General features: G+C 57.9%; 1 protein-coding gene across 2 annotated transcripts in view; it reads left to right on the top strand.

Moving 5' to 3' along the window:
• Positions 1-1,928: 1,928 nt before the first annotated feature.
• The window catches only part of SPECC1L (sperm antigen with calponin homology and coiled-coil domains 1 like), a 62,857-nt gene continuing 53,057 nt past the window's right edge, over positions 1,929-11,728 (top strand). The window contains exons 1-3 of one of the 2 annotated variants that reach the window (XM_068989474.1): positions 1,929-2,096; positions 5,928-6,087; positions 9,443-11,079. In XM_068989474.1, coding sequence (XP_068845575.1) covers positions 1,944-2,096; positions 5,928-6,087; positions 9,443-11,079 — 1,950 coding nt within the window. In that variant the 5' untranslated portion in view covers positions 1,929-1,943. The remainder of the gene's footprint in view (positions 2,097-5,927; positions 6,088-9,442; positions 11,080-11,728) is intronic. The other variant, XM_068989473.1, reaches the window with a different exon arrangement.

Here is an 11,728-nt window from a genome sequence, read left to right as displayed (position 1 = left end):
CAAACGCTTTCCTTTCTCTCGGGCGCGCGTCCAGAAGTAGAGCGGCCGGGCCTGCGCTCAGCCGTCGAGGAGCCGCCGGGCAGTGCGTCTCTGCCCGCAGCCTGCGAGGCTCCAGTCACGCCACAGCCTCGCCAGCGTGTCGGCGGCGCTCTCCTCGCTCGTGGCCACCCTCGTGAGTGGGGAGCGGCTGCTCCCTTGGCTGAACCTCTGGGCAGAGGCAGCGGCAGTCGCCCTAGGCGGGTTTCGGTGCCCAGGAGCCATCCGTGCGCAGCACAGGTGGGCACAGGACAGCTTCATCGTTGCAGTAAGTTCCCTTGGGTTGTGCAGACCGAGGAAAAATTTAGAGAGGGGGCGTGGGGCTGAGTGGTGTGGGAAGGAGGGCTGCCCTGGAGTTTGGAGCAGAGAAACCTCAGGGAACCGCTGACAAGAGACTTAGAAGAGAGAAGGTGATAAAAAGGGGAGTGAGAGGCTGAAGGAAAGGTGCTTAGGATCTTGATTTTTCTGCAAAACCCACTTAGTGATGGGTCCAGCCCAGTTCTTTGCTTGTACAGGGGGAAGAGCGGAGTCGCTGGCCGGCAGGGTCCGCATAGCCGTGTTGTGTGTGTCCCGGGAGGCGTCTGTCTGGGTCGCTTTCGGTGTCTTCTGGGAGCCTGGAGCCAGCAGCTGGTGGATCTGAACTTGAGGGAGCGTCGGCCTTGGGCTGAGTGCTCATGGGGTGCGGAAGAAGAAGGCTACCAGCTCGAGAGCAAGCAGGCGGTGATCTGATCCCCAAGTGCGGCATTTTCTGGAAGGAATAACCGAGAAGCTGGGGGACAGCTGGAGAGGAGCCAGAGATCTCGCCGTGCTTTGCTTGTGGTGTCTGGTGTTAGTCACAGCGTTCTGTTTGCTCTGAGGCCTTACCGGGGAGAGGTGGAGCGGGGCCCCTTCCTCCTGTCTCGCTGTTCCTGCCGCCAGGCCAGTGGGTGCAGTCTGTGTCAGGCCGGGCAGGGCGAATCTGGGGCGTCTGAGCGTAGTCTGGGTGAGGTGGTCGTTGAGGCTGTTGGAAGGAAGCTTTTCTCTTCCAAAAGGTTAGTCTGTAAGTGTCCCTTTATCTTTAATAGTGTGTAGAAACCTTTCTAAAACAGACCAGCCTCTCTTTCGTGCTCAGCGTCGCTGTGTGTAAAGGCCCTCACGCTCACGGCAGACTTCCACTTCTGTTCGTCCTGTCACTTTCTTTACCCAGACCCGGCCAACGTGTCTTTCCAGACGCGGTCTTACTGCAGAGGCTGCTTTCCGGCTCTGCTAACAGAGAGACGCCGGGCGGTTGTCTGGCCACGGTTCTGTGTGCTCTCTGTTACTCCAGGTCCCCTAAGCTGTGAAATCCAGTCTGTTCCAATTAGGTGGAAGGCTTCCTGTCACAGTTCTTACAGGTGTAGAGATGCCCTTACTTTCTGAATGGAACGTTGAGTCTTATGTTCTGATAAGGCATTTTGGAGCTTCCTCTTGATGAAAGAGATATGCTGGGAAATATATTTGGATCCTGATGTTGGAGTTTCTGGGCTGCTCTGCTGGTTTTCGTGGAATGCCACGGCCCATATTTGAACCTAGGACTGTGCTGGATGATTTGGAAAGCGCGATCACCGTGGAGACCTGTGACCCGGCTCATTCTCACTGCCAGGACGGTCGTGGCTTCTCTGCAGGTGCGCAGCGGTGGTGCTTCCGTTAGAGGTCTGGGGTCTTCTTTGTACTGAGAGAGCTGGAATGCACAGAGTAACTGCTGATCAGTAGGATTCAAGAAGGAAGTGCGTTCTGGTAGTGACGTCTAGCTTTCAGACGTTTTCATCTTATGGTAAGATCCTTCTAAAACAAATTTCTGAAGCACTCTCTTGCAGTCTTGTTCTCGGTGTAACGCCGTTTCTCTCCACAGATTTGCCTGTGAATGCATCACGAAGAGGCAGCCGAGAATGAAGAGAGCAAGCAGGAGCGTCGGCTCAGCACCTAAGGTGTCGGGGACAAGCAGAGCGCAGGCAGCAGACAAAGCCAGGCCCGAGAGCAGCTGCTCAGCCTCTGCGGGCAGCAGGCCCGTGAAGCCTGGGGCCGCAGCAGCGTTGCTGAAGGTATTTGTGTGACGTGTTTGCCCTCGGCGGGTGTAGGAGGAGCGTGTCTCCCTGCGAGGCCTGGCCTCCCCCACAAGCGCCGTGTCGGTTCGGCCTCTGCTGTGAACGGTGTGAAGGGGCTCACGGTGTGGCGGGCTTCACTGGTGTTGGGCCTGTCGTTAGCAGCGACGCCGGGCGGTAGCTCGCCTGTGAGCAGGGCGCTGTGCCTCGGGGCAGGGCCCCCTTCCGGGAGCCCATGAAGCGCGGCGTGGAGGCGAGTCATCTGCAGAAACAGCTCGAGTGCCGAGAAATGGTCGGCTGTCTGGGAGAGCTGGAGAGCGGAGCGCGCCCCTTCCAGGAGGGAGATGCTGCTTCTGCCTGAGGAGGCTTGATGGGGTGCGCACGCGTGCATGGTCTGGCCGGACGGCCAGTGCGACGTTCCCGAACCCCACACGGGTTCTCCCCGCCCCTCCCTTCATTACACCTCCGCGAAGACTGTGCTGATCAGGATTAATCCCATGTAGAACTGGGAGGTATTCGTGTAGTTAGAGCGTGACTGGTGTTCTCGTTACACCCCTTCCTTTGGAGGCTGGTTTGTTCCCTGTCAGTCGTGGGGAGTGAGGTGTTCGAGCCCAGCTTTGGGGGCAGGCCGGCCAGGCTGGCCTTGTGCGCCCTTGGGCTGTGGTCAGGGTGCAGCGGGGCGCGGGGCCTGGCTCAGGGCCGGGCCTCTGTGAGCGACGGCAGCAGGGCTTCTACGGCTCAGCCCGGGAAGCGTCCCCGGCCCATGGCTCGTCCCTGGCGGCGGCAGCCTCCGCGTGGTGCTCCCGGTGTCTCGGGAGGCTGGTCCGGCGCTCGGCTCAGTGGGCAGAGCCCCGTGGCCTCCTCCAGTCCTCCTCAGGCCGGAAGTCACCATGCCTGTCCTTCGCTTGCTTGTCTCGGGGTGCAGGCTGTGCCTCTGCAGGAAGCGTGGAGCGCGCTGCTGCTCGTCTGACGGGGAGGAACCAGTGGCGCCCGAGACTGTCCAGAAGCCTCTGTCCACTCGGCTTCACGGACTGCGACTTAACTGTTTCAAGAAGCGCCGCGCGGGGCCAGCTGACGAGGGGCTTCCTCGTATGTGTGGGAGATCTCACAGGAGGTGCTAGTTTTTCTGTCCCAAGGTTGTCGAACCTGAAGACAGACTCATCGCAGGGACTGGGAGGTGTCCCCAGGTCTCTCCTCGCTGCGGCCCTGCTGAGGGCTGGGTGTCACCCTGTGACCCTGGGGCGATACCCGGAGGCGACCTTTGCCCTGCTTCTCCAGTCTGAATCAGCACGCTGAGCCATTTCCTCTGCGGCAGAGCTGCCTCTCCTATAGGAGAGCCGGGGTTTTCTGCCGGCCACTCGGTTGCTGGGCTGTCCTTGCTTGAGTACTGTGTAGCTGGATGACCTTGACTTACGGGGCTGGAGGAGCAGGTTGAAGCGTTGGCACGGGACATGCACGCGGCCGGCCGGGCTGCCTCCTCCTCCCTGGCAGGCGGCGTCTCTGTGGTTCACTCTGGAGTGCGCCCTGAGCGTGTCAGGTCTCGAGAGGAGCGGGCCCCAGCGATAGCACCTGGTCTTGAGCAGTGAGTAGTGAGTGCTTCCCCATCGTCAGGTGGAGAGGGCCGTGTCCTCGCCATGCGCCTGTGTGCCAGGTGTCCTCGCTGTGCGCCTGTGTGCCAGTGTCTGTGGCCCGGGCTCCGCTCACCTGGCTGGCTCCTAAGTAGTCGTGTGTGTGTGTGCACACTGGGGAGGGGCGCGCGGGAGGCGCTACTGTTGGCGTGCGCTTTCTCTTTACTGCAGCAAGTGCTTTCACTCAAGAAGAAAAAAGGGTCATTGAATAGAAGTTGGAGTGAAAAAGTAAGAAGGAAAGGAGAAAGTAGTGAAAATGGAAAAATTGGAAAAAGCGAAAGGGCTTGGAGAGCCCACGGGCCTGAGTGGCGTTTATCTTTCCTCCGTGTTTCACTGTGCTCCTCCGTGTGTGGCCACTCCCCACAGCCCGCATCCATGCCTGTCACCGCTCAGCTTTGACGACTAACCCCAGGAAGGAGGTGTTCGCCTTTCAGTCACTCAAGTGCTGTGTGCCCATACCCGCTCCATGGACACCCGCTCCATGGACACCCGCACGGGATCTCTCGCTGCCCAGCACTCACGGAACATGTGGCCCTGTTCTTGCAGTTGTGGGGTGTGGAGATGTGCCTTGCTTCTTTTTTAAGAAACATGGTATTCCTTTTTTTGCTGCCCTGGGTCTTCACTGCTGTGTGCAAGCTTGCGCTAGCTGCAGCAAGTGAGGGCCCTCTCGAGTTGCGGTGCGCAGGCTTCTCTTGTGGATTGCGGGCTCTAGGCCCCCCGGCTGCAGCAGCTGCAGCGCGGCTTCCACAGGCACGGGCTGTGGGCTCCCGAGGGCACATCCGGCAGGAGTTTTGACATGAGGGCTCCAGCTCCTTCGTGGCCTGGGCTCTTCCCAGACCAGAGATGGAGTCCATGCCCAGGGAAGTCCTGTTTCTTTCTTTTGTTTTTTGGCTGCAAACAAGGATTGAGCCCAGCCCCAGCATGGGAAGTGCCAGTTCCTATCCACTGGACTGCCAGGAAGTCCCCAAGTTTTTGCATCTCGTTGCTTCTTATTTCAACTGTTGTTTGTGGTTAGATCTAGTAAGATGCAGGGAAGGACCAATTCACCTTAGTGGGCAAAACTTTTGGATCTTTGTTTATTCAGAGCGTGATTGGGTTTATTTCTGGCTGTGGTTCGGGCTCTCTGGTGGCGGTGCGTGAGCTCGCTGCGGTGGTGGCCCGTCTTGTTGCAGAGCACAGGCTCCGCACCGGCGTCAGCAGCTGCAGCGCGTGGGCTCAGCAGCGTGGCCCCCGGGCTCCAGAACACGGGCTTAGCTGCTCCAGGGTACGTGAGATCTTCCTAGATCAGGGATCAAACCCCCATCTCCTACACTGGCAGGTGGATTCTTTACCACTGAGCCACCAGGGAGTCCCTGGTTCTTTGATTTAAAAGCACATGTATTTGTTTTTGTTTTTTTTCCCCTCCTGTAGATCTTCAGCTCCTCCGTGTTCTCTCTCGTTTCTAAGAGAAGTACAATCAGGTTTCTTCACTTTCTCTTCTTAAGTAATAAATTTATGCCCAACCTGGTTATCTAGAGTACTTGTTTCCTTTTTAAAAAGCTCACGTTTTTCAGTCTTCAGAAAACATAAATAAATCAAATGGTCTTTCTCAAGTAGAATGGTCATTTAACCCTCACTGTGACCATAAAGTCTCTAGTGTTTTATTTGTATGTTATGTGGGCTTTTTAAAAAATCCCCTTCTTTCAATTTTGGCTTAGGCTACCAAAAAAAAAAAAGATAAACGTTAAAAAAATAACCTTCCGAGAAACTTCTGTTAGATGTTGGCTCCATCACTGTATCACTTCAGAGCAGGGGCCTCTTCCTCACCCTTGCTGCTGCCTCTCTAGAAACTGCCAGGTGGCGCGCTGACTCCGCTGCTCCTGCTTGGTGAGCCACAGCCGAGAGGAGGGGTGGCAAGTAGGGTGTCCTCGCTGCTTCTCACCCCTCACTGAATCTGGCACGTGGGGGCATACGGCGGGCTCCCGAGACATCTTTGAGTCCGTTGTGATTTTCATATTTTTAGAAAGGAGTTGCAGCTGTTTATGAGCCAGCGAGAAGGTTCCGCTTCTGCAGCCGCCCAGGCATGCGCTGCCTGGTGGCTGCCAGGAGGTCTTTGCAGAGGCCGTGGGCTCAGCCTGAAAGTCAAGGGCTTTGGTTAGGGTCAGAATGTTGTTTAATGTCGCTCTACCTAACCAGCTTGTTTTTAATCTTTCGTTGCTTCTAGACCAAGAGCAGTGATGACCTCTTAGCTGGGATGGCTGGAGGGGTGACTGTGACCAATGGCGGCAAAGGGAAGAAGAACGCCTGCTCCGCCGCCGCGCCGCCCGCGCCCGCGCCCGCGCCCGCCACGAGCGCTGCAGAGAACAGGCCCAGGACCAGCACAGGTGCGCGCTGGGCGGGGCCGCGCCGCGGCGGCCTGCAGGGACTGCCGCCCGGCCCGGGGAGCGTCTGGCCTGTGCACAGCTGCCCGGTGCTCCATCTCCACACGCCCGTCCCCCTGTCGCTTGAGGGCCGTGCTCAGCTCCTTGACGCCCACCTTCAGTTCCAGGTGTCATCCACACATATCTGATTATCTCTGAAGGATGAGTGCGCTTTTTAAAAATACATTCACAATGCCCTTATCAGGCCTTAAAATTACCATGTTTCAAACCGTTAGTTATTCAGTAAATATTTGAATCTCCGACTGTCTCATAAATGTTGCCTACATGCACGCACTTCTTTGTTTGGATTAGGGTTTACCAGGACTCGCTGAAGGTCCGCGTAGAGTGATTGTTGGTGTCTCTTAAGTCTTCATCTGTAAATGTGTGAGTCCACCCCGCCCCTTTTTTTCCTCGCAATGCAGTCTTTGTAGAAACCGGCTGTCCGACCTGTAGAGTTTCTAGACTTTATTTCCTGCTCTTTGGCCATGTTCATGTGGCTTGCAGGACCATCGTTCCCTCACCAGGGATGGAACCTAGGCCTGAGTAGTGAGAGCACCGAGTCCTCGGCACTGGACCTCCCGCAAATTCCCTCTGGCGGTCTGGATTTTGGAACCGCGCTCCTGTGATGCCCGTGGCCGTGTTTCTGAGTTCTCTCTGCTCGCTGTCAGTGCCCCTGGATTTAGAGCCTTGATGGGCAGATTTAGGCTCCTCCGCTCCTCTCGCCTGCTCCTTCATACAGGACCGTCGTCTGTCCATCTGCCCGTGGCGTGGCTGTCTCCCGCTGCCTGACGTTAGCAGCCTCTGATAGTCAGTGCCTAGATCCGTTCATTTCAGTCCTGCCGTTCTTTCTTCCTTCATTAGCAGCAGTTTTTCTTTTTTTAAGCTCTCATTCTGTAGTCCAGAGAGTAACGCTTTCCCGTGTTGCTTCTTACACTGAAAGAAACACTTGGAAACTCGCGGCATCTTAGGCCACTGTGTGTGGCGCGCGTGGGAAAGCAGATGCGCAGGAGCCAGAGCAGGCCCCTCCTCTCCCGTCCCCTCCTCTCCCGTCCCCCTCTCGTGTCCTGGACTTCCTCCTCGGCTGGGCGTGCCAGCTGCCCCCCGCCCTGACCCCGTGCGGCCTCTTCCTTCCACCCAGGCCCGGCCCACGCTGACCGCAGCGGCGCGGTCGCCAGGAGGGAACGTGGATGTCCTTACTTGGCTCTACAGGTGTGACTCCGTCTATTCCTCACCGTAGCCCCGGAGGGCGAGGCCATCCTCAGAGGTGTCCCTTAGAGGCTCTCAGCTCAGCATCGTGAGAGCCCCGCCCAGGCCATGTACCCGTTTGTTCGGCGAATGCTCCCTGGGCGCCCGTTCTGTGCCAAGCCTCAGAGCTGGGGATGGAGCACCGTGGGCCATAGGTCCCTACCCTGGGGCCCGGCGGCACCACATTTACCGCTCCGGCTTGTGTACCGAAAAGGAGGCCCAGTACTCTGACCCCTCGTGCCCCCTCCCTCCCTGGCCTCAGAGTCTCCCAGTGTGCAGACGCGCGCTTCCCTGCCAGCCCGCCTCCCGCCGCCGCGGGCGGCCTTCAGTGGCCACCCCGCAGGCCCTTTGCCCCGTCTCTCCCCGTCCCAGCCTCCCTTTGCAGTCGCTCCTCCTCTGCCTGTGAAAGGTAGCGCAGATTCCTTACCCCGTCTGCTCTTGCGGAGAGCCGGCTCTTCTCCGCGAGCGTGGCCTCCCTCCGCGTCGCTGCTCTGTCTGCCCACGCCTCTCCTGCTGCTCTCCCTCCTCCTGATGCTTCCCGAGGCGCCCTCTGCTTACTCTCCACCGTGCTCGTCTGAGCCTCTTCCCTGCTCAGGGAGATTCACTGAGCATTGCTGCTGCGACTCCCTGGACTCTCGCTGGGGCTCGGGGCCTGAGGAAACCTTCCTCTCCGCCCCACCTGCCACGTGGCCTTACTTTTCCTTCCTGCATGTGATACCGCTTCCACCACTTCGTCCCCATCTGCCGAGGCCACCAGCACCCCCTGCCTGCACTCCCCCGAGCTGCGGCAGAAGCAGGGGCTTCCCACAGCGTCCCCCGTCGGGCAGAGCTTCCGCCCTCCACTCCCTGGTTAGCCTGGTGCTGACATGTGAAGAACCAGTTGGCTCGTTAAGAATAGTTACTGGTTAGGTCAAAGAGTCTGATGGTCTCTGTAAGTATTTGTGGATGAACACGTTCTTTTTATGTTAGTTAAATACACGGCCCTGTCAGTTGTTTGCACAGGTTTAACTTTAGCAGTTGGTGACACTGTGGCTTGTTTGATGAAAGTGTCGCCAGGCCTTGGCGGCAACGCTGTGTCGCTTTCTAACACCGATAAAGGCCGAGCGGGACCTGGTAAGTTGCAGGTTCTGCCGCACGGCCTGCCTGCGTTTGAATCTTGGCTCGTCCATATATTACCTGTAGGACATTGGCAGATTATTTTATCATCTCTTTTTGGGTTTCTTCATCTGTAAAACAGGATGATGGTAATGAAGCCTGTGTAAATTACTGTGTATGTGTTATTAATACCTGTGTGTCGTGAGGATAAGTGCACGCTGCCTGTTTGAATAATTCTTGTTACTGGTGCTATTTGTGTGGCACTTCCCAAGTGGAAGAAAATCTGTCTGCCAGTGCCAGAAGTGCAGCTTCCATCCCTGGGTTGGGAAGACCCCCCGGAAGAAGGGGAAATGGCTGCCCCCTCCAGTATTCTTGCCTGGAAAGTTCCGCGAGCAGAGGGGCCGGGTGGCCGGCCACCCTCAGGGTCGCCAAGGACCGGCCGGGCCTGAGGGACCACGCCCGTGGCGTTCGTGATGCGAATGTTTCTTGCATTTTCTTCGGTCATAGTTCTTGTGTTTGCTGTGGGCGGCTTAGGTTTTTGCTTGTCCAGAGGCCGCCTCTCCCTCCTGGTCGCCCACAGTCTTCCTTCACTTCCTGCGTCTGCAGGGAGCTGGCTGTGCGACCGGCTGTCCCTCGAGGCACCTTCCATAGCCTCCCCCGGACACTGGGCTCCGGCCACCTGTTGAAATCCGTGGTTTAGGGTTCAGGGCCGTGTGTATTGAGATACGATCCGCATCCCATAAACTTGCCCCTTACGGCATGCAGCTCAGCGTGTGACGTCTTTTTCCACTGATAAATAAAGGGTGGTTGACCTTCCTGTTTGCAGGGAGCTGAACTTGACAGTAACCAGACTCTCAGGCAGGGCCAGTGTGACAGTCTCTGTGCAGGCCCTGAGACCATTGCTCGTCCCCTTGGGGCTTAACTGGGTGCCTGCCTCTCGCTGATGTTCTGCCTTAAACTCTTTGTCTTAATCTTGTAGGCACGAGTTCTTCAACCAAGCGCAGCACTTCCACAGGTAATAAAGAGTCCGGTTCTACTAGAGAAAGATTACGTGAACGTACCCGACTAAACCAGAGCAAAAAACTACCTTCTGCAGGTCAGGGGGCTAATGACGTGGCGTCGGCCAAACGCTCACGCAGCCGCACAGCTGCGGAATGCGACGTCCGCATGAGCAAGTCCAAGTCGGACAATCAGATCAGTGACAAAGCTGCTCTGGAGGCCAGAGTGAAGGATCTTCTCACCTTGGCCAAAACCAAGGATGTGGAGATTTTACATCTGCGGAGCGAGCTCCGGGACATGCGTGCTCAGCTGGGCATCAGCGAGGACCCCCTCACCGAGGGCGCCGAGAAGTCCGAGGAGAAGGAAGGCAGCGTCGCGAACCAGCCGACTGGCGTGGCGTCCACCTTGCTGCAGCTGCAGGAGCAGAACACGGCCATCCGCGAGGAGCTTAGCCAGCTGAAGAGCGAGAACCGGATGCTGAAGGACCGGCTGAACGCGCTGGGCTTCTCCCTGGAGCAGAGGCTGGACCACTCCGAGAAGCTGTTTGGCTATCAGTCCCTGAGCCCAGAGATCACCCCTGGTAACCAGAGCGACGGCGGGGGGACGCTGACCTCCTCGGTGGAGGGCTCGGCCCCTGGCTCGGTGGAGGATCTGCTGAGCCAGGATGAAAACACACTCATGGACCATCAGCACAGCAACTCCCTGGACAACCTGGACAGCGAGTGCAGTGAGGTGTACCAGCCCCTCACGTCCAGCGACGACGCCCTGGACGCGCCCTCGTCCTCGGAGTCAGAAGGCCTCCCGAGCGTCGCGCGCTCTCGGAAGGGGAGCAGCGGGAACGCCAGCGAAGTGTCCGTCGCGTGCCTGACGGAGCGGATCCAGCAGATGGAGGAGAGCCAGCACAGCACGCGCGAGGAGCTGCAGGCCACCCTGCAGGAGCTGGCCGACCTGCAGCAGATCACCCAGGAGCTGAACAGCGAGAACGAGCGGCTCGGCGAGGAGAAGGCGATCCTCGTGGAGTCCCTGTGCCAGCAGAGCGACAAGCTGGAGCTCTTCAGCCGGCAGATCGAGTACCTCCGCTCCCTCCTGGACGAGCACCACGTTTCCTACGGCATCGACGAGGACGTGAAAAGCGGTCGCTACATGGAGCTGGAGCAGCGCTACGTGGACCTCGCTGAGAACAGCCGTTTCGAACGGGAGCAGCTCCTTGGCGTCCAGCAGCACCTAAGCAACACCCTGAAGATGGCCGAGCAGGACAACAAGGAGGCTCAGGAGCTGATCGGGGCGCTCAAGGAGCGCAGCCACCACATGGAGCGAGCTGTCGAGTCCGAGCAGAAGGGCAAGGCGGCCTTGGCCGCCACGCTGGAGGAGCTCAAAGCCACCCTGGCCAGTGACCAGATCGAGATGAATCGCCTGAAGGCCCAGCTGGAGAATGAGAAGCAGAAAGTGGCGGAGCTGTACTCTATCCATAACTCTGGAGACAAGTCTGACATTCAGGACCTCCTGGAGAGTGTCAGGCTGGACAAGGAGAAAGCAGAGGCTCTGGCCAGTAGTCTGCAGGAAGACCTGGCCCGCAGCCGGAATGACGCCAGCCGGCTGCAGGACGCCATCGCAAAGGTACCGATTCAGTAGACAGAGGGCTCTGGGGCCGTGCAGAGCGGCCGTGGTGCGCGCACGCCGCCCGAGAGCCGGCAGCCCTGCTGGCATGCTGCTAGCTCCTCCTGAGGGGACCTGTTTCTAAGCTGCTGGTCTGGGGAGGGAGTGGAAAGCGTTCTTGTGACCACGTCACTTCCACTCTCGCTCTTTGCCTGTGGGAGGCCGAGGCTAGAGTCACGCCTGACAGCAGTTGCCCAGCTCTGGGTGTGCCCAGGGGAGCGCGTCAGGCCGGGCCACAGCGCCCTCGCGGCTGCAGGTGGACGCAAGAAAAGCGGAGAGCCAGCATTCCAGTCTGTGGGGCCAGCAGCGTCTGCCTCCTCTTCTTCTGTGGTGTGCTTTTTCAGGTAGAGGTCTAGGAGTTTGGGTTAAGCTGCTCTGCAGTCTGTTTGAGAGTCTGTTCTTAATAATGTACATCTTAATTTTTTAAGGATGACTTTCATAGATACAGTTTAGGAGATGTATTTGTTGGTGCGTATGTGTTGGGGCCCCCATGAACTGACAGCTGGACAGTATTTGAGAATTTCGGTTTCTGGTTTTAATTTGATATGGAAACCGTCAGAAAGCAGACATCATTTTTGTGGGAAAGCATGTTAATCGTTGATGAGATGCA

Source organism: Capricornis sumatraensis, chromosome 17, assembly GCF_032405125.1.
Source record: "Capricornis sumatraensis isolate serow.1 chromosome 17, serow.2, whole genome shotgun sequence".
Lineage (NCBI taxonomy): Eukaryota > Metazoa > Chordata > Mammalia > Artiodactyla > Bovidae > Capricornis > Capricornis sumatraensis.
Note: the sequence above shows the minus strand (reverse complement) of the source record. Positions and strands in the feature narration are given on the sequence as shown.